Source organism: Blastomyces dermatitidis (assembly GCF_000003525.1).
Source record: "Blastomyces dermatitidis ER-3 genomic scaffold supercont1.15, whole genome shotgun sequence".
NCBI classification, from domain to species: Eukaryota; Fungi; Ascomycota; class Eurotiomycetes; order Onygenales; family Ajellomycetaceae; genus Blastomyces; species Blastomyces dermatitidis.
In genome coordinates this window covers 974,377-997,567 of record NW_025544788.1, presented here as the reverse complement: position 1 = coordinate 997,567, position 23,191 = coordinate 974,377, and the positions used below count along the sequence as shown (strand labels likewise).

General features: G+C 48.0%; 10 protein-coding genes across 13 annotated transcripts; 5 read left to right on the top strand and 5 right to left on the bottom strand.

Annotated features, from left to right (window-relative positions):
- Nucleotide 1: 1 nt before the first annotated feature.
- On the bottom strand, nt 2-3,296 carry BDCG_09475 (phosphoric ester hydrolase). Its single transcript, XM_045425269.1, has one exon. It carries the CDS (start codon nt 1,323-1,325, stop codon nt 192-194), a length of 1,134 nt encoding a protein of 377 aa, XP_045273802.1. The 5' UTR covers nt 1,326-3,296; the 3' UTR covers nt 2-191.
- Nucleotides 23-4,592, top strand: BDCG_09474. 3 transcript variants are annotated; one of them, XM_045425268.1, is made up of 4 exons: nt 26-1,427; nt 1,498-2,713; nt 2,789-2,849; nt 2,942-4,592. In XM_045425268.1, the coding sequence occupies exon 2, from the start codon at nt 1,989-1,991 to the stop codon at nt 2,598-2,600; it is 612 nt and encodes a 203-aa protein (XP_045282953.1). In that variant the 5' UTR covers nt 26-1,427; nt 1,498-1,988; the 3' UTR covers nt 2,601-2,713; nt 2,789-2,849; nt 2,942-4,592. The 3 variants fall into 3 exon arrangements, with proteins under 3 accessions (XP_045282952.1, XP_045282953.1, XP_045282951.1); XM_045425267.1 differs by having other exon boundaries at nt 23-2,713; XM_045425266.1 differs by having other exon boundaries at nt 26-2,713; nt 2,789-2,857.
- Nucleotides 4,593-4,832: 240 nt separating this feature from the next.
- Nucleotides 4,833-9,217, top strand: BDCG_09472 (CMGC/SRPK protein kinase). The gene is made up of 5 exons (XM_045425264.1): nt 4,833-5,782; nt 5,887-6,710; nt 6,780-6,879; nt 6,934-7,165; nt 7,244-9,217. The coding sequence occupies exons 1-5, from the start codon at nt 5,580-5,582 to the stop codon at nt 7,697-7,699; spliced, it is 1,815 nt and encodes a 604-aa protein (XP_045273800.1). The 5' UTR covers nt 4,833-5,579; the 3' UTR covers nt 7,700-9,217.
- On the bottom strand, nt 4,997-5,280 carry BDCG_09473 (uncharacterized protein; the record flags this gene model as incomplete). Its single annotated transcript, XM_045425265.1, has 1 exon — nt 4,997-5,280. The coding sequence occupies one exon, from the start codon at nt 5,278-5,280 to the stop codon at nt 5,062-5,064; it is 219 nt and encodes a 72-aa protein (XP_045273801.1). The 3' UTR covers nt 4,997-5,061.
- BDCG_09471 (pre-mRNA-splicing factor cwc26) lies at nt 8,708-11,769 on the bottom strand. Its single transcript, XM_045425263.1, has one exon. The coding sequence runs from the start codon at nt 10,595-10,597 to the stop codon at nt 9,500-9,502; it is 1,098 nt and encodes a 365-aa protein (XP_045273799.1). The 5' UTR covers nt 10,598-11,769; the 3' UTR covers nt 8,708-9,499.
- On the top strand, nt 9,236-12,016 carry BDCG_09470 (methylated-DNA-protein-cysteine methyltransferase like protein). Its single transcript, XM_045425262.1, has 3 exons — nt 9,236-10,937; nt 11,148-11,280; nt 11,360-12,016. Exons 1-3 carry the CDS (start codon nt 10,823-10,825, stop codon nt 11,538-11,540), a joined length of 429 nt encoding a protein of 142 aa, XP_045273798.1. The 5' UTR covers nt 9,236-10,822; the 3' UTR covers nt 11,541-12,016.
- Nucleotides 12,017-13,327: 1,311 nt separating this feature from the next.
- BDCG_09469 (uncharacterized protein) lies at nt 13,328-13,978 on the top strand (the record flags this gene model as incomplete). The annotated part of the gene is made up of 2 exons (XM_045425261.1): nt 13,328-13,515; nt 13,585-13,978. The coding sequence occupies 2 exons, from the start codon at nt 13,328-13,330 to the stop codon at nt 13,976-13,978; spliced, it is 582 nt and encodes a 193-aa protein (XP_045273797.1).
- A 454-nt stretch (nt 13,979-14,432) lies between these two features.
- Nucleotides 14,433-17,764, bottom strand: BDCG_09468. Of its 2 annotated transcripts, none has more exons than XM_045425259.1 (4): nt 17,216-17,764; nt 17,067-17,156; nt 15,728-16,963; nt 14,433-15,612 (listed from the first exon to the last, which is right to left on the bottom strand). In XM_045425259.1, exons 1-4 carry the CDS (start codon nt 17,445-17,447, stop codon nt 15,581-15,583), a joined length of 1,590 nt encoding a protein of 529 aa, XP_045282949.1. In that variant the 5' UTR covers nt 17,448-17,764; the 3' UTR covers nt 14,433-15,580. The 2 variants fall into 2 exon arrangements, with proteins under 2 accessions (XP_045282949.1, XP_045282950.1); XM_045425260.1 differs by having other exon boundaries at nt 15,728-16,954.
- Nucleotides 17,655-20,177, top strand: BDCG_09467 (methionine permease). The gene is made up of 3 exons (XM_045425258.1): nt 17,655-19,057; nt 19,136-19,536; nt 19,601-20,177. Exons 1-3 carry the CDS (start codon nt 18,257-18,259, stop codon nt 19,734-19,736), a joined length of 1,338 nt encoding a protein of 445 aa, XP_045273796.1. The 5' UTR covers nt 17,655-18,256; the 3' UTR covers nt 19,737-20,177.
- Nucleotides 19,791-23,176, bottom strand: BDCG_09466 (C6 finger domain-containing protein). Its single transcript, XM_045425257.1, has 6 exons — nt 22,622-23,176; nt 22,069-22,540; nt 21,742-21,987; nt 21,307-21,686; nt 21,096-21,230; nt 19,791-21,032 (listed from the first exon to the last, which is right to left on the bottom strand). Exons 1-6 carry the CDS (start codon nt 22,751-22,753, stop codon nt 20,295-20,297), a joined length of 2,103 nt encoding a protein of 700 aa, XP_045273795.1. The 5' UTR covers nt 22,754-23,176; the 3' UTR covers nt 19,791-20,294.
- Between the last annotated feature and the right edge of the window lie 15 nt (nt 23,177-23,191).

Here is a 23,191-nt window from a genome sequence, read left to right as displayed (position 1 = left end):
TTTCTTTTTTTTTTTTTTTTGGCGGAGCACATCTTGTGCCTATAGAATTATATTCATTCATAGAGTATTTTTGATTTTTGTTCTTCGCATATATACATATATATGTAGTTTGTTCGGAGCTCTTCAAGCTCAGATGTTTCCCCGCAGCGCCCCAATTCCTCCAAAATAACATATATAATAATATGACCCCCCTATATCTCAACCACAGTCGGCCCCCGCAAGACCTTCCCACTTCCATCCAAACAAGCCGCATTAACCATCCATCCCTCCCTCCCCAAACCCATACTATCCCACAACCTTCCCACAACCACAGCTTTAACACCCTCCCAAACAACCCTCCCCGCCATACCCCACACCCCATCTACCCCACACAGATCCCTCCACCACCCGCCGCCCGCCACAAAGCTCCAAATTCCGCTTCCACGCTCCCACAACGCCCCGTTCTCCGCCCGCGCCCTGCACAACGCCTCCCACGCGTCCTGCGCACGGTCATAATACGCCCTCTCCACGCCGCGGCCGACGTGGACGTGTCCAAAGACATGTAGGAGCGGGCGGATGCGCCAGGCTGCGCGAAGGAGATGGGGGCAGCCGGCAGAGTAAGGGAAATTGTCGAGGTGGTGGGCCGGGGGCGTGTGGGTGACTAGGATGTCGGTGTCCGGGGGGATGGGGATTGGATATGGATATGTCGTGCCGTGGCCGTCCCCGGGTGTCGTCGTCGTCGTCGTCGTCGTGGGAGGGTATTGGAAGGCGTGTATTGAATCCGGTGAAGGGTCCAGCTGTGGGATTTGCGGGGCACCGTGTATTGTCAGCGTTCGCGATGAGGGGCTAATGGTTGTGGATTTGCCAGCTGTGTCGTGGGCGGTGGAAGTGGGTGTAGGAAAAGGAAAAGTCAGCGTCACGCTGCTGTTTTGTAGATAATGTATTGAGCCCCAATCTATGCCTTGTCCATCCCCGTCCTCCGCATTACAAGCCACAATAATCCCCCGAACCTCCTCATCCAACCACCCGTCATGATTCCCCGCCACAACCACCTTCTCCGTATGCGGCAGCGTCTTCAACCAATCCACCGCCGCCTGAATATCCGCGCGCGCCCCGCTATTCGTCAGATCCCCCGCATGGATCAGCAGGTCCCCGTCCGGCACGCCCAGTAGGTGGTGATCGTGGGTATCGGAGATACAGACGACGCGGATAGGGCGTTGGGAGGGCGTTCGGGTGCGCGGGGCTGGGCGGAGGTTGAGGAGGAGGGTGTGCAGTGGACGGAGGAGGAAGAGGATCGGGGAGGAGAGGAGGCGGGTTAAGAGGGGCGGGGGGTCGAAGGGGCTCATTACTGGGGATATGTAGGGGTTGAGAAGGTTTTGTTTGAATTTAGAATACGGCTATGGCGTTGGAAATGGCATGATTGGAGTGGTTTGTTCGGATAGAGGGTTGTGAGTGCTGCCCTCGCAGTTTGTGTTTTGCTAGTTGGTTGTTCATTCATGTTGGTGACGGTGAATGCAGCGCGCTGGGGTTGAATATTATTCAGGGGACCAATAACGCAACAACAGCCCAAAAGCTGGCTTCTACTCGCACATTTACGAGGCTCTCGATCTCCAAAATGAAGCCCAGAGCCATATTATGCTTAATAATGGCCTTGAGGCAAACTCGGCAATATGGTATTGTTCGCTCTATACACACGAGTGTCTACTAGCGGCCAGATAAGCTAAATACTTGGATCTATATAAGTCCATTGCAAAAACGCGCCCTTCGAGAAATGTCATGCGAGATTATGCTCTTTTGCATTTCTACTCCCTATTTCTAGCTCCGTTCCTACTCATTCACTTTGCCATCCCCAGCCGGTACCAATCGGTCCGGTGTTATTGGGATCAGAGCAGGTATATAACCCATCAGCTCCAGCTCCAGCTCACACAAACTACGAAAACCCCAGTTGCAAGCAATAAACCAAAAACTACAACGCACGACAACTACCAAGTCACAACAAACCACCATCCATGATGGATAGCTTCGAGGCACAGTTCCGGAAGGCAGAAATAGGCGATGTGGACTATACCGCTATACCTGAAAAAAAGCTGAAAATGCCGGTGTACAAGGACTATCCACCAATCGTCGCAGAGAAACTCTGGGGTCTGGCTCAAGCTGTCAACGAGGGCAAAAGCATCGCAGTTGCAACTGGGTTTGAAGGAGCGCGGTACCAGGAGAGAGATCCGGTGAAGTTAGCATCGTTCACCCCTCAGGAAAAAGAACAATATAGTGCATGGTGTACCGGGAGTGTGAGCCTCCCAGAATTTGACTGGACAGCCAACATCGACGATTCCCAAATGCCTCCAAGTGTTGCTAGGAAAATGGAAGAGCATGTCAACGCGATGAACATTATGTGGCATACGAATAAAGCCAAAACAAGCCACGCTCACTGGCTCTTGAACAACTGGAGTTACATGCTGCCCCTTGTGACTGCACTCGCCCGGATAGAAAAGGCCAAGAAAGACCTTGTTGACGGTTCGGAATATGCTACAGCCGAAGAAATGGCAGAAATCCAAACAATAGAGAAAGCATTCTCAGAAACCCATCAGGCTTTACGCCGCGAGAAGAAGTCGCTTCTCTGAAAAATGGTAACCCGCGATATTGCATATTCACAGGTGACGTTGGCCAACCGCACACTCGCTATCAGGAAGAAAATTGCAGAGCGTATCCCTATGGGTATCACCCCACCCCAGCGGTGCGTTAAGTTTACCAAGTCAAAGCCTTGTTTCCACCCCAGAAGAAGTAGAGTGGGAGGCTGACATTCCTCAAGGGATATCGCTCTCCTCCAACAAGAACCCGATTTTTCCGCCTTAGCGGAGATAGTATCTTAGGTATGAAGGTTATTATCTACCTGTTCTTTCACGGTTCCTCCTCATTCTCAAGAGCTAGGTTGGCTTATAAATGAACATGTTGTTTCAAATAGCTCATTTCGCATGCATGTCTCTGATCGGGCGCGCGGGTTGTGCGACATGGAACACGGAACATGGGATCTTGTATCGAAATTGTGCTTCTGGGACAAGCGGGGATTCAGGGGAGCTGACGGTTAGGGGACTTCTGCATTGGGTCGTTTCAACGGAGACGTTGTCTTGAGATAGGGTGACTCTGCGGTGGTGACTTGTTATCACGGGTAGGGTAGTTTAGCTACAGGAGACTGGACAATCAGAAATACAACAACAAGGCTATGACTTCGCTTGCCATATCCACACATGGTGCAAATAAGGCACAAAAGACTGTATTGTTGATTGCTCTCGAGTGTGGGTGGTTGTACAGAGAAGTCTGTGGAGGTTGGAATACATAAGTCTATGGCCCAATTAAATCTTGGCGTCCGGATGTTGGTGTGGTGTCAGGTGATTCCCGCCAAGCCATTTCTCCGTATACACTGTACATACATACAAGGGATATTTACACACTCACTCAGGCAACCGAGTCAACGTTTAATTAGGGGCTGCCACGGGCGGCCACAGCAACAGAAGGAATTAGATTGCGGGCATCCCGCCAATTCTCCTTGCGGGGATGCGTTATTTATTTGGCACCCCTCTCAACACCCCCAAGTGTTCCTAGGTTGATAGGGAAGAGGTACTCCGTATAGAGGTTGTTCTTGGGGCAGCGATAAACCTGATGAACCTGATATATCTGAGGAACCTGAGGAACCTGGCCAGATGCCCCCCGCAAGTTAGGTGAATACCGCAAGGCTCATATCTCTCAGATGTTCCGTTAGTTCAATGCGGCCGTTCCATAACTCTCCATGCTAGCTACGGCCGTGGAAGGGGGAATGAACTTCTTGCTGGAAAAGCTCTAAGCTCCGGATTTTTACATCTGGCAATAAGAATGCCTGATATAAACCGTCAATCTTCCAGTGGGTGGGTGTCTTGAGACCGAGTTAGTATCTCTTTTGTCCGGTGCTACGAGATTTGCGTATGGCAGTTGAAGAGGCTGCTACCATAGCAGAATTCAAAGGGATAGAGAATGAAAGCAACGGCATTACTACCGTTTCAAAAAGCTCCGTCCTTGAAGCTTCATTCTCTGTGTCTTTTTTTGTTTTTTCCTTCTCTTATGCGGTATATGTATTCACATTTATAGTCGCGGTCCTCTGGCTACTCTCGTTCCATCTCCAGCTCTTGTTCTCGGATATATAATATGAGCACCAAACCCTTTTATGTGAAAGCAGTAGAAGGTTGTTACTGCTGACCAGTCCAGTCCTATTATGTTTTGGTCAGCGACGAAGAGCACAGGAAGGACATGGAGGGGTTGCAGCCGAATGCCCCTAACAAAGCAAAGCGGGTTTTGGCTGGGAGGAAGACACCTGGTTCAATAGGATAGCCCGTCTAGCTGGACAATCCGCCCTGTAGAGAGCCTGACACCCGAGCAGCGGCCAATCGCTTTGGCTGTCGAGGGCATCGTGGAGAATAGCCTGCTGCACTTTATTCCAGAGCGTGTGGTGTCTGTGGTTGCATCACGAAACGTAGTATGTACATGTATGTACCTTGGAGGTAACAAAAGAAATATATAAACTGCTAATCACCGTTATATATGTTTTAAATCGCAATATCCACATGATGGTCATTCTAAGCTCCTCTTATATAACTGATGGTTGTTAATGTTTTAAACCTTGTCCCTCGGATGCTTGGAACAAGGTACCAGGTACCCCCCGCTCCCCGCACCGCTCTGTGCACAGCTGAGGTACAGAGTACTCTGCCCACTGTCCTTGGCTACATCATTGCTTCAACCCTGGTTGTTTGTCATGATTTTTTATTTTTACTTTATTTTTCTCTTATTTTTCTCGTTTCTTTTTTTACTTTAACTACACGCCCAAGAAAGAATCCAATGCCTCAACCCTCACTCAAAATTCCTTTCCACTCTCCTGGTTTTTATGCCTCACTCATATTGAAGTGATTAAATAACATTTTTTTTATTCTATTTTATTCCTCGCCACCCCCCATCTTCCCGCTGAGCTGTGGATAATAGAGCTGGCTGGAACGTGGTGGTTACCGGGCGTCATTGGCTGTTTGTTCTGTCTCCTGCCAACCTCCCCCCGACCCCAAGTCAACCCCAAGCCAACCTCATCGCTTCATCTTCGCCGTCTTCCATCATCCGCAGCACCAACTCCCTCTTTCTCTCCCCTTTCGCCAGCTCGATCATCTGCATATCCTGACGCCGCGTTATAATCATTTCATTACTGCTCCTCTGGCCTGGCGCGAGTCCAGCTGTTGCCTTCGTTCCGTGGGCATCTTCTCGGTGTTTTTCCCTCCCGTAGAGTGGCATTTTGCCCGTTAGGCCGCCCTACAGACCCGCCGCCAGCCCACCACACACCTCTCGTCACTCACCTATAGGCTATCACCTATCGCCGATCACCAGCCACTCTGCTCTGGGCAAACGCTTCCAAATATTCCCCTCATACTTCGCACACTTCTTTCTTAACCGCCACCGGTAGACACGGGAAATAGCTGAGATTCCTCGCACCGCGGCTCTCAACCTGGCTTCACCAGGCTTTCCCCCCCCCCCCAGAATAGACGACGGCTGGAGGTGATATCAAGGACGCTGCAATTAACAGGGCAAACCAGATGGCCAGCGCAGCGGCCAACTTGAACAACACCGCCAACGGGAACGGCGGAAACAGCGGGAACGGCGGGAATAACTCTCTCAAGAAGCGGAGGAAGGGCACTGACCTTTGGCCCATTGTCACAAACGAGGCGGTTCCATCTTCTGTGATCGTTGAGCCCATTTCTGGCCCCACCATGCTCTCGCCGGCATCTAAACATCCAGGGTTAGTATATCATTCTATATCTATACTTATCTCTGCGTCTATATTTTATCTACCATCAATTTTTATATGCGTATGTATCTAAACTAAAAATACACTCCATGCAGGGCTTCTATCAATACCCATACACTTAAAACTAACTACGGCTCCCCCCTCTCCCTCTCCCCTTCCTCCTCCTCTACTGAAGACCCCGAAGAAGAAGACTTAAAGGACTACTGCGAGGGTGGCTATCATCCCGTCTATCCCGGCGAAACCTATAACGAAGGTCGCTACATCGTCCTCCGCAAGCTAGGATGGGGCCATTTCTCGACCGTTTGGCTGTCGCGCGATACTACAAATGAGAGACACGTTGCCTTGAAAGTCGTGCGATCGGCTAAACACTACTCCGAAACGGCTAATGATGAAATCAAACTTCTTAAGAAAATCGCAGAGGCTAACCCGAGCCACCCTGGGCGGAGGCACGTCGTTAGCCTTTTGGATGACTTTGTACATTATGGACCCAATGGCGACCATGTTTGTATGGTGTTTGAGGTGTTGGGCGAAAATCTGCTCGGGTTGATTAGGCGCTGGAATCATCGCGGCATCCCCATGCCCCTGGTCAAGCAGATTACGAAGCAGGTCCTGCTAGGCTTGGATTACCTGCATCGCGAGTGTGGCATTATCCACACCGATCTGAAGCCAGAGAATGTTCTGATCGAGATTGGCGACGTCGAGCAGATTGTGAAATCTTTTGTGAAGGAGGAAGAGTCTAAGAAGGAAAACAAGGAGGATTATCGCAGTGGACGACGACGACGAAGAACCTTGATCACCGGTAGCCAACCGCTTCCAAGCCCGCTCAATGCCAGCTTCAGCGGTTGCGACCCTTTCCGCACCCACGCCACGAATCAAAGCACTCATGGCAGCCTCGACCATATTTTAAATAATACATCAGGTCAGCCTATAACTTACTATCTTTTTTTAAGTTTGATGTGCGCTAGTTAACTGTTCCTCTCTTGTGTAGCTTCACCAAGCACATCCAATCTCTCCATGAAAGATCGACTGGGGATTAAAGATCAGGAGTCGCTGGAGGATGGAAAGCAGAAGCAGAGGGAAAAGACAACGTAAGTTTTTTTGGGTCGTTGCCGTGCGCAGTTTTGTCCTAACGATGTTTTCAGAGACATTTTGGAACGGGAGGTCTCGGGTATATCCCTTGATAAGAACTCTACACCGAAGACTCCAAATGACGAAGACATGGAGATCTCAGTGAAGATTGCGGATCTGGGGAATGCATGCTGGGTCGAACATCACTTCACGGACGACATCCAGACGAGACAATACCGCTCGCCGGAGGTTATACTTGGCGCCAAATGGGGTGCCAGTACCGACATATGGAGTATGGCGGCAATGGTACGTCAACAACGCTTCAATATATATATATATATGTATATGTCTATGAATTTTTCCCGTTTGCTAACAGCCCAAAAGGTATTCGAACTCATCACGGGCGACTACCTCTTCGATCCGCAATCAGCTGCCAAATACGATAAGGATGACGATCACATAGCCCAAATAATTGAACTTCTCGGGCCTTTGCCCAAATCCCTCTGCTTCTCCGGTGAACGGAGTAAGAATATCTTTAACCGCAAGGGCCAATTGCTTAAAATCCACCGACTCCGCCACTGGGCGCTCCCGGACGTCCTCACAGAGAAATACCGCTTGTCCCTGGAGGAGAGCAAAGCTCTTTCCGACTTCCTCCTGCCGATGCTTGAGCTGTTGCCTGAGCGCAGAAAAAATGCGGGATGTATGTCGAACCATCCGTATCTGGATGGTACGAAGGGGATGGAGAATGTACATCTAAAAGACATCAATGTCGGGAGTCGTGGGGAGTTCATAGAAGGCTGGGCACAAGTGGTTAAAAGGAAAAAGCATAACGTGGTATGAAAATATTAATTTCAATATGGATGAGTGACATGACATGTGAAAAAAGAAATTATAGGAACGAATATATATTGAGCGGCAGGACGGGGGGCGGGAGGAACTAAATGATACTGGAGCGGAAATTTAAATGAGACAAAAGAGTTGGAAAAATCTAATATGCCATGATTCCCCCGCAGCCCGCCCAGCAGCCTTTTAGCGGTTCATTTGTATGTGTTACATATCTTGTTTCCCTTGGTTCGTTTTTTTGGCCTTGGCCTTGGTCTTATATTTATTTTTCATTTTCCCAGCCAAGTTTGTTTATGGATTGTCGTGGTCTGATATTCGCCTCCTTCGCCCCCCTTTTTTTTTTAATTTTTTCTCACCTGCCCACTTCCTTTTTCACAAAGGTTTTTTGTTTTTGGAATGATCGTCGTCCACTTTTGATTGCTCTACTATCTCTTTGGTTGCTGGTTGTGGTTGTTAGGTCTCCCCTTTTCCTTCTACGAATCTTTCGCCACATCATACCATATTCTGCACATCATCTCACATTTTCCCCCTCCCTTTTCCCCCCTTTTTTCCCAGTCTCAGCAGCCTGTCATCCGCCATCCTTTAACCAACTATTATATAGTTGACTTGCTCTCCCCATCACTCTCTATTAGTTTCTATCATTTATTACCCCTTGGTTTTAGCTGTTCTGATTTCATTTTTTAGAAACATCTTGAATCTTCCGAATTGCAGTATCATTTTGAGTGGCTGTCTGTCATGACATGACATGAACACGCTGCCAACTGGCTGACTGGTGGATGAAAAGGATTGGTGGAATGATTTTGAGTGATGGATTTTCATCGATTGATAGAATGATAGACGCCATTTGTTGTTGTGCATGTACGTATGTGACTTGTGGAGAGAGTTTAGAGGATATCTTTTTGAGGGGAAGAGAGGAGAAAGGGATGAAGGAAGCAGGGAGCGGAGTAGAGTCTCCTTCCTATACACACTTATCTCCATACGTTTCTTCACACTCCACCCAATACCTATTCATTGCCTAGCCCCCACAACCCATTTGCCTAATATATATATATAGACATATGTCAGTATGTAGGTAGGTAGGTGGTGGGTAGGATTAGCGAGAGACTTGAACATATGGTTAGGTTTTATCCTTCTTACTGGCCCAATCTCTTCGCTTCCTATATATAGTTACCCATTGTTTTCCTCTTCTTGTCCTCCTTTTTCGCTACCCTCACCAGTTCGGATTGTAATTGTGTTCTGACCGACCTTCTGTCCCGCCTCCCCCCCCTGCTGTTCAAGCACCTACTCCTTAGTGTGCTAGGCTGTTCTCTTTAATGACAGAGCCTTACCATTTCCATCTAGGCATCGTTACATTTTGGATAGTTAGCAGGGTGTTGAGGGAGTTTTGTTAGAGATTATTTATACCACTTTATAATCACATTATCGTATATTAGGAGGCCGGATCTGGTGGAATTAATAATGTGTACTGGTGTAAATATATATTCATGCCATATTACGTCATGTCCAATGAATGGGCTTAGTTAACTGGTCTTGCTGAGCTACACTTCATGGCAAGTTTGCAGCGTCTGCTGCTCTAGGTCTTGGGAGTGAGAAAGTGGTTTCCTTTATGATAACTCCGTACGTTTCAAGAAATGGGTATATCTAATAACTAACCCGTAAATCATCAAATTCCTGCCCTAATGTTCCCACGAGACCAGCTTCGCAATTAATTAAAACCTGGTACAAGGAAATTGAAGAAGAGAGACCTCCAAAAAAAAAAAAAAAAAAAAAAAAAAAAAAAAAGCACAACCCAACCCCCTACTCGTCCATCGTCCAAGCATACTCTAAGCCTTCCCGCATCTTTATCTTATTCCGCGCTTCAAACCATTGTTGCTCAAATCCATTCCCCCGGTCTACCCCGTCCCACCTATGTCCGGGCCGTATCCCATACCGATTCGGCGCAGCGGGCCCTGTATATACCTTCCTCCCACTCTTCCCCCTACCAACACTGACACCAGCACCAACTGAGCCAGCGCCTTTGATCGAAGTCAAAAACTCCGCAGCGGGGTCATTCCATCTCACCCTAGCCTTCAGCTCCGCATTCATCTCTTCATCCTCGACTGTCCTTGCCAATGGCATATATTTGGCCTCCCGCACCGCCTCCCTCCGCGCCTCCCTCTCACGCCGCTGCACGTCGCCCTTCAACGCCTCTTTGGCCGCCGCTTCGGCTGCCGCCGCTTCCTCCGCCGCCCGCCGTGCCTCTGCCCTCTTCATCGCCACGTTGATTATCCGCCCGCTCGCGTCGCGGTAGATGGTCTCGGACTCTAGTCCGTTACCATTCCCGCCCGTCTTGCCGGATTTCTTCTTCATCGCAAGAGATTCCCGCTCCCGTTTCCGCTGTTGGGCAGCTACCATGGCCTCCGTCTCTTCAGCTGTCTGTAAACCCGCCCGCGCACCGGACTCCATTCGTAGCTCGCCATCGTGTTCCGCATCGGCAATAACAGGCTTATCTTCGCTCTCTTGTGCATGAGCAGCTTGCTCCGCGGCAGCTGAGGCAAGAATGGCGTCTGCCGCCGCCTGCTCGGCATTTGACGGCGCTGCAGGCCCGCCTACCGTCTTCCAGCTGGATTTTTTCGATTTGCGGAATTCGGCCGAATGACCCGCACTGGCTATTGTGTATGGGGAGTCATCATCACCACCATCATCATCACCGCTGCCGCGCCCGTATCCATGGCTCCTGGACTTTATAGATGAGCTGCGGAGGTCTGGTGGGTCGTCGTCTGCGATTATCAAGCCACCCGATTCGGTGTCCCGGTCGGCGTGTTTATTTTTCTTTCGCTTCTTTTTGGGGCGGTCAGAGGTTGAGGGTGTGTCTGCAGTGAGGTAGTTTTTAGCTAGGTAGGCGGCTAGGGACATTGCGAGCGTGGATGTGAGTATTCTTGTGGTTTAGTTGTACGCTTGGTTTGTCCCCGTTCACAGCAATCTATGTAAGAGCTTCAGGACACGGAACATCAATTATCCGATAACTCACAAGATACGAATACGAGATGATATCAACTTGTTTGTAAGGCGGGTTTATTTCCTGTGCTTGAATGGAGGCTTATCAAACATAACACACTCTACGAATTGGAATTCCCCGTCATGGCTCGCTCCGATGAGGCGGAGTGGTGGTACAATGCCGTTTATGATGCTGTACAGCAGATTCCCCGTGGTAAAGTGAGCTCGTACGGCCATATCGCATGGCTCCTCGGGCAGCGTGAGCTTTCATTCATTTCCCCCTACTTTTCCCACCGCCTATTTTAGATTCAGTCATATGTAATTTTGTTATAACGAGTGTTGGTGATTTCTATTCTTGCGATATTTAGCAGAAGATGTGTCCAGCTACAGATAGAACGTTGTGATAGAAAGGATTAACTTACTAGTTAAATATCTACGTTATACTGACATGACAGCCTTCTCTATTTAGCTCAACGGTCGCGCCAGGTAGGCATGTGCCTCAAATATCTCCCGTCCAACAGCCCGGGGACAGACCACTTCTACCACGACCAGAACGTACCGTGGCAGCGTGTGCTAAACGCCAAGGGAATAATACCTCATCGGTATGCATTCACAGTTTCCTTTCCATTGATCATTATACTTGTTATATCTCTATCTTGCATACTAAAATCTAGGGTAAAGTGGCCCCGGTTCTGCCGCGAGACAGGCGGCCGCACTTGGGGAGGAAGGGGTGGACGTGCATGTGAACAGCATGGGCGAGTATTCTGTTGAGCTGGGACGGTTTGGATGGTTCCCGGATCGCTTACCGCGGGAGGAGGTCAGTGACGCATCCGATGCGGAAGCGGAGGAAATTGAGAGATGACGTGCGTTGACATGACGGGAAATCAGAGAGTCATCAAGGACGGGCTCTAAGGCTTGGAGGCCTAACGCTTCCAAGATGGACGAAATAACTTACGCTTGAACATCGTACCAGAGGGGGATTAACGGGGTTCTACACTAATTAAGTTACCAGCGTTGTCTCAGACGGGGTGGAAGGCCGATTGCCTAAGAAGAGCATGAACCCTCCACCCTTGCCTTCTGAGAGTTTATAAGGAAACAAAAAAAAAAAAAAAAAAAAAAGGTCCACGTTAAGAAGAGCGGTCATCATTATGTTACATTAACTACCTTTGTTGTAAATATCTAAATTACGTAGCTTTCCTTTATACCACCCCGGTTTGATATCAAGATAACAACTACAAGTCGGTTCAATAAAGATCCATTCTAAAAATGTTCTGGAAAACACAACTCAGGAGACAAAATCCGACGGGTGGTGTCAAACTTTTTTTTTTTTTTTTTTTTAATAATTATCGAGAGTCAAGCACAGCCAAGATGATTTGCCCGCGCAGTGTGACAACATAGGGTTGTGAGTCACGTTATTATGAGGAGATATGGATGTAGGAATGGAATTCCTGTCTGTGAAATGGGATGCTTGACTGTGTTGCTCTCCTCGGCGATTGGCTGGCTACGTAACTCTGGCGAAGAGAAGATGGATGATTGCTGGCGAATGACTGGAACACGCGCGAACCATCGACGCCTGGCCCTGGAAGTTTGCAACCTGGAGTCATCAGTTGCGATCACGGCTTTTTAGCGCCATGCCTCTTGTTTGGCGGGGAAGATCCCGATGTATTATTATTATTGCGAGAGATTGCACGGTTCGCTTGCCCGGCGTTAGACTCAACGAAGGCCCGCAGCAGCGGGGACCAAATGGGGGGAAGTCTCATAGTCGAGAGCCTAGCCGTAGAACCAGTTTGAGTCATTCGGGAAGATGATGTCGCAAGAAAAATCACGCTTGGAAGTATTCCAAGGTTTCAATCAACCCTGAGTATTCTATGTTATTCAGTCCAAGACAACAGATCACAATGAAATGTCGTGATAACTATTAATATATTATTATTATTATTACGAACCTAGTTTGTAGCTTGCAGTATTGTATTGACGCATCCAGTCGCGGCCAAGGTAGTTACCGATGTATATATATGTATGTACATTACATGTATAAGTTACGGAGTAACTTACTCCGTACGTTATTAGGAATAGAAATCCCCACCACCGCCACTACCAGCCACACGCTAGGCCCGAATAGGATAGCTTCTGTCAGGCGGGTTGAACCTTCTGTAAGTTTCCCTGTACCTATGTATTGTATTTATAGATCCAAGGCAATGAATGACATGAACAACAGCTTCTATATAACCCATAATCTGCGCTTCGTCGTCTTCTTCTTCTTTTTATATTCCCTTATTCTTGATATCACCAACTTCATTCTATCAGCTTCATTCTACTACCACATACAACGGTTGCTATTGCTCCTGTTACTGAACCAACGCTCTTTTGTCATCACCTAACAGCTGTTAACTGAGACCTCCCCCTAACTAGCACCTTCTGCTATAATAACTATATACTGTCCCCAGATACCCGCTTCCTACAGCATCTTGTCCGCCTATCAACATATTCAAGGCTATTATATAGATATACCTTCTCGTAAGCACCGGGTGACTCTGATATCCTCTGCTTATACTGGAGCATATCCTCTACCTTGTCTCTCGTTTCGTCTATCCACTTCATACTAGCTACTACAATCTTCATCGAAAAACACCGTCACCAGACCTCAACATGACTACTCAAATCTTCTCTCTACCAGAGTCTGATCTTCGCCGTGCTGCTACTGAGTCCAAACGGGTTCGTGATCATAACGAAAAATGGGCTCTGGGCTCCCGCGACCCCAATTTCACTCCACTAGGCCAGAAGATTGAGAATCCTGCTTATACCCGTATTCGCCCTATGCTATCTCAGGGTAGCAGGTAAGCCAGGCTCATCTCCTCTCCTTTTTCTGTATATGTAGCCCCTTGGCTAACAAATTTCACTCGCAGGGCTTGCAAGTCCCGTCGGCACCTTAACCAATCCGACATTAACAAAAGCTTCGCCGCTCAACGGGCCCATTTCAGCTACATCGTCGACCAAGTGCTTTACGACGACCACAACATCTCAGACTCCTCTACGGACTCCGACCACGCACCTGATCATTCCGAAGCTGTGAATGACCCAAACATCTTCTACTCCTTCGACGCACCCACAGGCCCCAGTCAGGGCACGGATATCCTCAGCGCTGCCCTGGCAAATGCCGTGAAGAAGTTCGAAAAGAAGGAGACCGAGAACCTGGCTCGTGAATACGAGTTTGTTGCCATCGAGGAAACTTCAAACAGCCATGGCGACGGATATCTGGCTGATGATGATTTTGAGTTCATCAGCCGTGCGGACTTGTAACTTCAATAACAGCATCGGCCGGCCCTAATGAAGCTGCAAAGCCTTTTTTTAGCTTGCGCTTCAACCTAGTGATCGTTACCTATGATTCATTCTAGTGTCCCTCTTTGTTCTGATTTTACTTCCTACTACTTAGCGTGTTGTTTCAGTTTCGGTCATTAACCGTTAACGGGATGAAACCCTTTTTGTTCCACGAGGCTGGCAGCAATGTAAGTCTGTTGGGGATTTCATCTCTCAGCTTTTTTTTTTTTTTTTGGCTTGGCTTTTTTTCTCCGGCTCTTTCTATAGAAATTTGGTTCTGGCATATTTAACTACCCCTAGCGTTTATATACCTAGATAGACGAGAGATCTCCCGCGTGCATGGATGGAATTGGAACTGGATCTGGGATTGTTTTAGAACTGGACGAGCATCATGAGAGGGAGCAATCCGGCGCAATTTGCTTCTTGAGGACTTGAGTCTGTATCATGTAAGTACGGACATACTTTGGTATTCCGTACATCTATTTTTATTTTTATTTATTTATTTATTTATTTATTTTTTTTAGCATCCGAAGCGACTCCTACCCCTGAACACAATGGAAGCTTGATTGACGATGAGATTTTGAAACCTTCTGTCGCTGCATTCTCCAGCCCTGCCATAATTCAACCCAACGTCCATAAAGCTTGACTTGCTGCAGCTGGGCAAAAGCCGCTAAACACTGCAATACTAGCTAGATACTAATTCAGGTAGTGGAATAATCCTGGTAACTAACGGAAAATTGAGGGAAAATGCCCGGCCGGCAGTGATCCTGAATAATCTAAATTGCCCTTCTGTAATATCCTCATACTTTGCCTGGTTTTCGATAACTATCACCGCAAAAGAAAATGCACGCCTAGCTATACTTTCAGCAGCCCAACTCCCCAACTAGCATCTAAGCGGTTGAGTTGCACTGCTCAGGACCCTGCATTTCGGTAGCTTTGGTGGTGGGCGACGTCGCTAAGTTATCCCGCTGATAGTAGTTGTAATCAGTAGCTTCCCTCGCCGGCCTCACTTCTTCCCGCCAATCGCCACCAGCAGCCCCGCCTTCAACCATACATACGCACCGCAAACTACAAACAACCTGAAATTTAATATCACCGTAAATAAATATGAAAGAACGTATGCAAACGAATGCATCTATCAATCACATCCTGAGCTTCTCATATTCTGCCTGCCGTCTCGCCGGGCGTTATCCACGTGGACGAATAAGAAATCCCGTGGTAGCACTGGGCCTCTCTCTAGGGCTCCGTTTGCTGAGCAGGGGAAGCCAACGAACATTTCTTGCATTAGGAACTTCTATGAGGGGCTTCCCGCAAATGGCACATGCCCCATGTAGTTTATGATTGCGCAAGTTGACAAGCTGCAGAATGCTTGTTTTGGCATGGATAGCACGTTCCAGACCTGGCAGAATGGACTGGGGGCTGCTGACGAGAGGTAAATTGCTCGAATTGAATGTGAGAAGCTCATATTACAGGTTTAACTTGGAACGGTGGAGCGTGTAGACCCGGTGTGTGCGTAGTACCCTTGCCTGCTCGTTCTATAGGATGTTCCCCAGATACCTGTAGGGCGTTCATGGTTCGGTCGACTTAGTATGCTAGTAAATCTAGCCCTTTTTCCACTAATAATACAACTAAGTCAGTAAAGAGCGGCCGCAAAACGGAATTTTTATATTCAATAATGTATAAAATCAAATAAAAATAAAGATAAAAATGAAAAATACGAGGTGACCATACCCATGACTTTATCCCACCTCACTCTCCCCTCCGAATCGGAGTTTGCATCTCGCATATACCAGAGATCCTCAAGAAAACCAAGCGCACTCCGCACATTTCCCATGCCATAGCGTAACCCCATTCGACAGAGAAGGATGCGTATGTTCTCTCTGTCAGCCTCCTGGTATGCCTCGCAACCCGCGCTAAACAGCGGCTGCAGAACAGCTACACCCGGACACGCCTCATCGAGAAAGTGCATGGACGAAATGCGGCGGATTATCTGGCCGACGGAACTCTGCACCAGGAGGTTTGATGATGGGAGGTTAAGAACACGCCGATAGAGCTGCAGAAGAGCGGCGTGGTGGTATGTTTCGTCCAGAGCAGTAAAGTCACTACGATGTACAGATGTGAGCGTGCTGTCAACGTTGGGACGGAATCGAGGCACTTTTGCGGTCAAGAGCATTATGTTGATCTCGTTGATGATTTGGTGACATCGGTCGATTATGGAGTTGCTGGGTTGTGAGGGTTGCGTGGTGCTGGTCGCATTTATGTTTCCAGGCTGATTTTGGGTGTATCCTGACTCCATTGTCAACCGGTTTATGTTCTTGAAAATGGGAACCAGAGACGACGGGAAGCCGGCCAGGTCATCAATTTCATCATGCTCGAAGATGTCTTGAATTAACAACCCTGCTCGGGAGCTAGGAGGGACTGACAGATTTCCACAGAGTAATGATACCGTTTCCATGGAGAAGTACCAGCGCCAGAGCAGTGAGGTGGCAGATGGCAGAGAATCCAAAGGGACCTTCACTGTCTTTAGGTGCTCTGATATCATTGCCGCTGCACCCTGCAGATGGAGCCTCCACGATCCAGGACTCCTCCCATCGGAGACTATCTCTGTGAAGCAAAGGGTCAAAGTTGTTGCTATCGTTGCGTCGTCTAGATGGAAGTTAGGCTGAGAAAGTACATTCTGCAGTTGGTTCAGGCTGGTGGTGCTGAGGAGGTCCAATTCAGTTAGGTTTTGTTCAATGCCTAGAGACACGCGATGCGTTGCTGCTAGGCTAAGGAGCGCTACCAATAGATAGGGCGTCTGGAGTGCCATTGGAACCAAAACAGCGCAGAAGTCCTGCTGTACCACCTTATGGCAGGAAAGAGCCCTGGTGGTGGAGGATATAAAATGGTCTAATAGGGACCGATAAGTTGGGTGAAGCCAGCTCAATAGATCAGGGTTCCTAATAATTTGGTTCCCTGCTGTGGTTTCTGAGTCAATATCTAGTTAGTTTGCGTGCCTCCCTCCTCATCTGCTTGACATAAATATCCGCGAAGTTCCAGAGGTGTTGCTCGGGATTGGGATTGATCATACCGGAATGAGTGAGAATAGTCGCCTTCGGATGAGATAATTGCCCTGATGATTCACATCCAGATCCGTACACAAAAGCTCTCCCGCTGAAGTCTAAACAAATGGGTTAGCCGTCACTTAAAATGTGAGTATGTCAGGAACACTGCTCGTACCAGATGAGGTCGAAACAGGCACCCGAGTCAAGCTGGGGTCCTGGCTTAGGCAATCTCCAAATCGAGATTTGCGGAATGGCCGTCCACCCCATGACAGCCGGACCTCGTAGGAGCATTCTCTGCCTGTTATTCTACAGCTTGAGCAGCTGGGTCGGGTTTCGTCACATTTGCGGTGACGGCGTCGGCACTCAGTACAGCCGGACCGAGATCTTCGTTTCTGAGACTTTTTCATAGGTTACTTTGTTACAGTGACAATTCTGGCAATTTGGCATCATCACACAGCATATGCCAGTTGACTCTGCTCTATTTATATTTGAGGGAAAACGCCAAAGTTCATGGCTTCCTGGCTTCCTTGGATGCGCTTGTTAGCCGTAGGCGCTTATATAGACAACAGGTTTCCGTTAAATTTGCCTGCTGGGTAAACACCCTTGTAGAGTACTTAGACGGCCATCGTTTGCCAAAGTTAAGTATCCTTATCAGGTTGAAGAACAATACAGAATAAATGCTCTTCTATGACTCTCAACACCCACCCAGTCGAGAAGAAAATAATTCCTCATGAATAACCTGTAAGTTAAGGACAAGTGAGGGGCCAAGTGGGATGTCACGTGGATTTACCCGCTTCTCGTTTGGGCAAATTAGCCCTAATTAAATCCAACTCCGACCTCATTCTCCTGAAATATCTTGCTCGTCTACTCTCTTGTTGTTATATTCCCTCCGTGCTGTCAGAGGGAGATTGAAAGTAGGACTCTTGTAACCTAGCATGAAAAACACTATCGACCCTCTTCAGCGTCCCCTTCTTCCTACCAACGCATCAGAAAGTGAGAACTTCAGTATGGGGGTCTACTACCGCAGCAAGGCGACCATCAACAAAGCTTGGACAATGACGTCCCCCGCAACAAAGCAGCCTATAGGGCCAGGACGCTTTCTCGGACCAGCGCATATATCATTGTGATTTCCCGGATCTTTGGCACAGGGATCTTTGCAACGCCCGGCATCATTACTAAGTCTGTTGGCAGTATTGGCCTATCACTCTGTGTATGGATGGTTGGAGCCGCTATTTCAGCGGCGAATCTGGCTGTCTGGTTAGAGTACGGTTGTATGTTGCCGCGCTCAGGGGGCCATAAAGTCTATCTTGAATTCACGTATCTATACCCGCGATTCCTCACATCAACCTTAGTTGCTGTCCAGGCTGTTCTCCTGACCTTCACGACGGGAAACTGTGTTGTGTTTGGTCAGTACTTGATGTTTGCCCTGGGTATTGAAGCGACGGACCTTAATAGGAAACTCTTTGCTGCTGGGTTGTTGACGGCCATTGTTCTCATTCACAGCTGTTTTCTTAGGGCTGGGATATGGATCCAAAATAGTCTTGGATGGATCAAGATTCTTCTTGTTCTTGTTATCGCGTGTACTGGTATCTATGTCGTCGCTTTGGCGCAAGGAACTCCTTCCGGTTCCGCTCCCCAAAACGGAGGATATTCCTGGGGCTCCCTATGGCAAAACTCTGACTGGGGCCTCTTAACTTTGTCAACTGCGATGTTCAAAGTCAGTTACTCCTATGCGGGATTGAATAATGTCAATACTGTTCTAAGCGAGGTGAAAGACCCCATACGGACATTGAAGGTCGTGGGCCCCGCGGCTCTTGTGTCTGCTGTACTCTTATATCTACTCATAAACATTGCCTACTTCTGTGTGATACCGCTTGAGGACATTAAGCGCAGTGGAGAACTTACTGCTGCGTTATTTTTCGAAGGGGTGTTTGGATCAGGCTTTGGAAGGACGGCTCTACCCCTGGCGATTGCAATTTCTGCTGCCGGAAACGTCATGGTCGTGGCTTTCACTGCGGTAAGTCAACATGTTTCTAGCCCTAGGCTTTAGCCTCTGGCCCTCATCTAGTTAATAATATTGCTTCCCATCGTACAGGCTCGTCTCAACCAAGAAATCGCTCGCCAAGGTTTCCTGCCCTTTTCACGCCTCCTTTCAACGTCCAGGCCTTTCAACACGCCGTTGGGCGGATTTATAGTCCACTACATCCCGTCACTTCTAGTGATCATCCTCGCTCCCTCTGATGACGCATACAGTTTCATCCTTGATGTAGAAGGCTACCCGATCCAAATCATCACCTTAGCACTTTCAGTTGGCCTTCTCATATTGAGATATAAGCCCCCAGATCTACCTCGTCCGTTCAAAGCCTGCACCTCTGCTGTCTGGATCTCAATTGTCTTCTCCATCGGACTTCTTGCAGCTCCTTTCTTCCCGCCCAAGGATGGGAAAGGGGATGTGAGTTTCTTTTACGCTACATATGCGATCGTTGGTGTAGGGATGTACGTTTCCCCCCTCATCTCTGGTTGCCTGCTTATACCTTTCTATTTGCTAATGATATTGTAGATTGACCCTCGCTGCGGTTTACTGGTACTTGTGGGCGGTTCTCATTCCTCGCTGGAAGGGGTATGTTCTAGAGGAAAAAACAGAAATTTTGGAAGATGGTGTTAGTGTCACGAAGGTTGTCAGATTAAAAATATAATGGTTCTCTATGGTGTTTGGAAAATAGACTCGGGTGTTCGGGTGTAGGGCTTATTACGGATTCAAAGTTTTATTCCTATTTGTTTTCGGCTGATAGTTGATAACCAGTTGCAGGATGCTTATATAGATTGAACGATATTTAATACCTACCAAATACATAAATAGCCACTCCGGGATAGAGAATTATGAGATTCCAGTTCCAAACTCTCAATTCACCTCCCCGAAGTTAATATCGTTTCAACCATCTGGGTAACCGGTCATTCGCACATCACACTACAGCCAGACAGGTTTCGAGGGGAAATAACCTTGTCGTGGAGTGGAAGGTAGGGAAAAAAAATAGGCGCAAAGCATGAGTCATTATAAATATACATTAAAAATTTGAGAATTAGCTAGCCGTACACCACAACGGGATATATAGAGGTCATTAACATTTAAAATCAAAGGGAACAACCAATGCCACCCCGCTAATCCAGAACGAGCAAACAAACCACCAAGAAAATCCCGTCCCAAACGCCATGCTAAACCAAAGGGAGAAAATAAAGCAAAGTAATGGATATTATCACCCAAGTCTTCGTTTAGACGATATTTCCGGGATTGTAGTACCCCATAGTTTGAGCTTGTACCGGTCATTCACCAAGCGAAATATGTCGATAATATACCTTCGCTCAAGGCTCGACTCTGGCATTACATCGAAGGCAACACGTAGAGGAAACGCCATCCGATTAACGAGGTTGCCTGGAATTTTACGGATGAAATACTCCATGCTCCGGCAAATATTGCATGCAAACTCGTATTGCTCTCTAGGTTGCAAAGAGGCCGATGGTCTCGTATCGGCTGCTGAAAGGATGAGATGGGAAGCATAGTACACACACATTGTATGGGCAATTCGTAGGTCTGGATACACTAGAGTGGTTGGGGTGATTATATCCATTGAAGTGAGGTCGCGGCAGCGGAATACAGGAAATGGGTCGCTGCCTTGGTTTGTTACTTCGGTGGGTTGGCGAGCGGTAGCTGTATCAATCCAATTTTTCTTCCATTGGCGTAGTCGCTGATCAAGGTCGCTGACCCAGGACCAGAGCATCCTTTGAGTAGCTGCTACTTCAGCGTAATTTATATAGCCCGAATTGAGACCTTCCATGAACCGATCAAATTGTGCGAGGTATGAAGGGATGTCCACCACTTGATCTAGGAGATGGTGCATCATGTCCTTGGAAGACGAACCGGCTGAGAAAGGTATAGTTTTCCATTCTTCTCTCGCGAGAAATGTCGGTCTTCGGGTGATTAGGGCTAGAGATACCTATATCCAGTTTAGTTGGTCACTCTATATTAAGGAGGGAAGCCGCAAATACCAATAACCTACCCAGTATGGTCGAAGTTCTGCGAAACAAGAATGATCTATGCCAAACATATGGTTCTGCGGGCCTCGGTACTCCAAAAGTTTCAGGGCTCCGTAGGCGTGATTCACCAGAGATTCACTTGTCGTGCGTCGAAAACTCTGTCGAACACGTGCATATGTTAGAGACATGGATATACGATCATAGGGTAAATATATCAAGGAGGGAAATCCATACTTCGAAACACATGAGAAGGCAAACAGTTAGTAGGATACCCTGGGAGTTGGTCTGGTGCATATTATATATAGCCTCCTGCAATTTCCGAAGCACAGAAACATGGATTTGGGAGCCAGTCCGTTCAATTCGTTGGTCACCGACCTCGTGCCCAAAATAGCTCAGGGCAACCGCCTTAAACGCATCGGACAGAACTGGTGAGAACATTCTTATGCCTGCAGCGGAACGAATGGTTTGCGACGTTCCGATGGTTTCGCCGTCGACTTCCGGGCTGAAATCGTCTAGAAAGCGGTTAAGAAAACCTTCCATCAAGAAATTTTTCTGTGAAACAGGGGTCATAAACGCAGCTGCGTCGCGTCCCCGTTTTCGCGGAGGAGGTTGTACTTTACGAGAATGTCAGCAAAAGAGTCTCAGGGTACATGCAACCGATGGTAGTACCTTGACTAAGGCCTTCAGATTCCCGAAAAGCCTGACCAATGTTACTGGCCTTGTTGCTCTCAGGTGTAGGGAGGGTCCTTAAGCAACTATCCCCACTCTCTGGTTTTCTACGCATTGCAAGGGAGACTGAAGGGATCGACAGGGAGCGCGTGGAGGAGTCATCACTATAGGCGTTATCGGCGGGTTCACATTTTAGCCCGGCTTTGGACTTTTTGAACTGTCTACATTCCTCATCATATACTTGCACTGCAAGCTGTTGGCATCAGCCATGAAAAACAATTGCTGGAAGAGCTTTAACCGCGGGTAGAGGGCAGGGCATGAACAAACCGCCACTTTGAGTATCACTAAAGGTGGATTCTGAGGAGAGTATCTGAAAATCTGCAGGAGAAAAAGGCTGCTTCGGTAGCGGCGGGGAAGGTACGGTTATGCCCTCCAGCAAAGTGCCCTTTCTGATTTGGGCAACTGTATTTGCCACGATATCTGGAGGCGCAGTGGCAATAGTATTAACAATTGCTTCTAAAGTTGCGTACTTTTCATATGGGACCGAATTGGCGAACGGGCTCTTCCGTAACGATGGATTTGGCGTATGACTGCGATCCTTTTCTACTGTATCAAGCTCTGAGCCAGGAACGTGGCCAAGAGCCGCCAGTTGTTGTTTTAACCTCCCAACTTCTTTCCTTAGGCCCGCAACGGCGTCAGCCTGGGTAATGAGGAAACGATCTTCGTTGCTGGCAAGGTATTCGCACTCGGAAGGCAGCCCGCGAACACAACAGGCGTGACATGGTTTTATTCGATCGCACTGTGAATTACTCGGAATTAGCTGGGTTCATAGCTCGAGGTGTGCTCTTGGGGAGAAAGGGGGGAGAGGGGGTCAGCCCACCTTGACCTTGCGAGTCCTGCAAGGAATACAGGACTGCTTGGCTCGGCATTTGCTCCTACCAGCCTCTGAGGATGGAGGCGCAACTTGAGGTTTTGACGCATCTTCCGCGGCCGTTTCTACGGGTGATGCCATCCCTTGCGTAGGGCCTGCTAAAGAATTAAGCCCCAACGGATTCGCTATGATGGTTTTCTCTTCTTTATAACTGTGTTAAATTACTTTTCTGCTTCCTCCTTGTCGGCTGGGTCGTGGTGGGCTGATTCTGGGGAAGAACGTGTAGGAAACCGGCCTGGAGGTAAATCATCCATCCATGACTGCACCGCAGTGGAGTTGACGTTCTACATATAAGCCTGGGTACGTGGTTAGGGGGAGCAAGTTGTTGTTCGGGGTCAAAGCTTAATTCCACATAAATGGACAATCAATGACACTAGCCCTAATATAATTAGTATACAGCGTAGTGCTATAATGATTTAGTCAGTCTTGGCTTTCAGACCATCTTCTCATCTGACCTATGCCGTATATAATATAGTAACTAGATGACTAATAATACATCGAGTCGCTGTAGTGTAGGTT

What these genes read in the sequence shown, in the direction of transcription:
- BDCG_09475 (XM_045425269.1), bottom strand. Translation starts at nt 1,325, where the DNA reads ATGAGCCCCTTCGACCCCCCGCCCCTCTTAACCCGCCTCCTCTCCTCC.
- BDCG_09474 (XM_045425267.1), top strand. Translation starts at nt 1,989, where the DNA reads ATGATGGATAGCTTCGAGGCACAGTTCCGGAAGGCAGAAATAGGCGAT.
- BDCG_09472 (XM_045425264.1), top strand. Translation starts at nt 5,580, where the DNA reads ATGGCCAGCGCAGCGGCCAACTTGAACAACACCGCCAACGGGAACGGC. An exon ending in CCGGCATCTAAACATCCAGG is followed by an intron (nt 5,783 to 5,886) that starts GTTAGTATATCA and finishes CACTCCATGCAG; the next exon opens with GGCTTCTATCAATACCCATA. An exon ending in AAGCAGAGGGAAAAGACAAC is followed by an intron (nt 6,880 to 6,933) that starts GTAAGTTTTTTT and finishes CGATGTTTTCAG; the next exon opens with AGACATTTTGGAACGGGAGG.
- BDCG_09471 (XM_045425263.1), bottom strand. Translation starts at nt 10,597, where the DNA reads ATGTCCCTAGCCGCCTACCTAGCTAAAAACTACCTCACTGCAGACACA.
- BDCG_09470 (XM_045425262.1), top strand. Translation starts at nt 10,823, where the DNA reads ATGGCTCGCTCCGATGAGGCGGAGTGGTGGTACAATGCCGTTTATGAT. An exon ending in CGCATGGCTCCTCGGGCAGC is followed by an intron (nt 10,938 to 11,147) that starts GTGAGCTTTCAT and finishes TTCTCTATTTAG; the next exon opens with CTCAACGGTCGCGCCAGGTA. An exon ending in AAGGGAATAATACCTCATCG is followed by an intron (nt 11,281 to 11,359) that starts GTATGCATTCAC and finishes TCTAGGGTAAAG; the next exon opens with TGGCCCCGGTTCTGCCGCGA.
- BDCG_09468 (XM_045425259.1), bottom strand. Translation starts at nt 17,447, where the DNA reads ATGAAAAAGTCTCAGAAACGAAGATCTCGGTCCGGCTGTACTGAGTGC. An exon ending in GCCTGTTTCGACCTCATCTG is followed by an intron (nt 17,157 to 17,215) that starts GTACGAGCAGTG and finishes CCATTTGTTTAG; the next exon opens with ACTTCAGCGGGAGAGCTTTT. An exon ending in GAGGTGGGATAAAGTCATGG is followed by an intron (nt 15,613 to 15,727) that starts GTATGGTCACCT and finishes TTGTATTATTAG; the next exon opens with TGGAAAAAGGGCTAGATTTA.
- BDCG_09467 (XM_045425258.1), top strand. Translation starts at nt 18,257, where the DNA reads ATGGTTGGAGCCGCTATTTCAGCGGCGAATCTGGCTGTCTGGTTAGAG. An exon ending in TGGTCGTGGCTTTCACTGCG is followed by an intron (nt 19,058 to 19,135) that starts GTAAGTCAACAT and finishes CCCATCGTACAG; the next exon opens with GCTCGTCTCAACCAAGAAAT. An exon ending in GCGATCGTTGGTGTAGGGAT is followed by an intron (nt 19,537 to 19,600) that starts GTACGTTTCCCC and finishes ATGATATTGTAG; the next exon opens with ATTGACCCTCGCTGCGGTTT.
- BDCG_09466 (XM_045425257.1), bottom strand. Translation starts at nt 22,753, where the DNA reads ATGGCATCACCCGTAGAAACGGCCGCGGAAGATGCGTCAAAACCTCAA. An exon ending in TAGTGATACTCAAAGTGGCG is followed by an intron (nt 21,988 to 22,068) that starts GTTTGTTCATGC and finishes AACAGCTTGCAG; the next exon opens with TGCAAGTATATGATGAGGAA. An exon ending in ATCTGAAGGCCTTAGTCAAG is followed by an intron (nt 21,687 to 21,741) that starts GTACTACCATCG and finishes ATTCTCGTAAAG; the next exon opens with TACAACCTCCTCCGCGAAAA.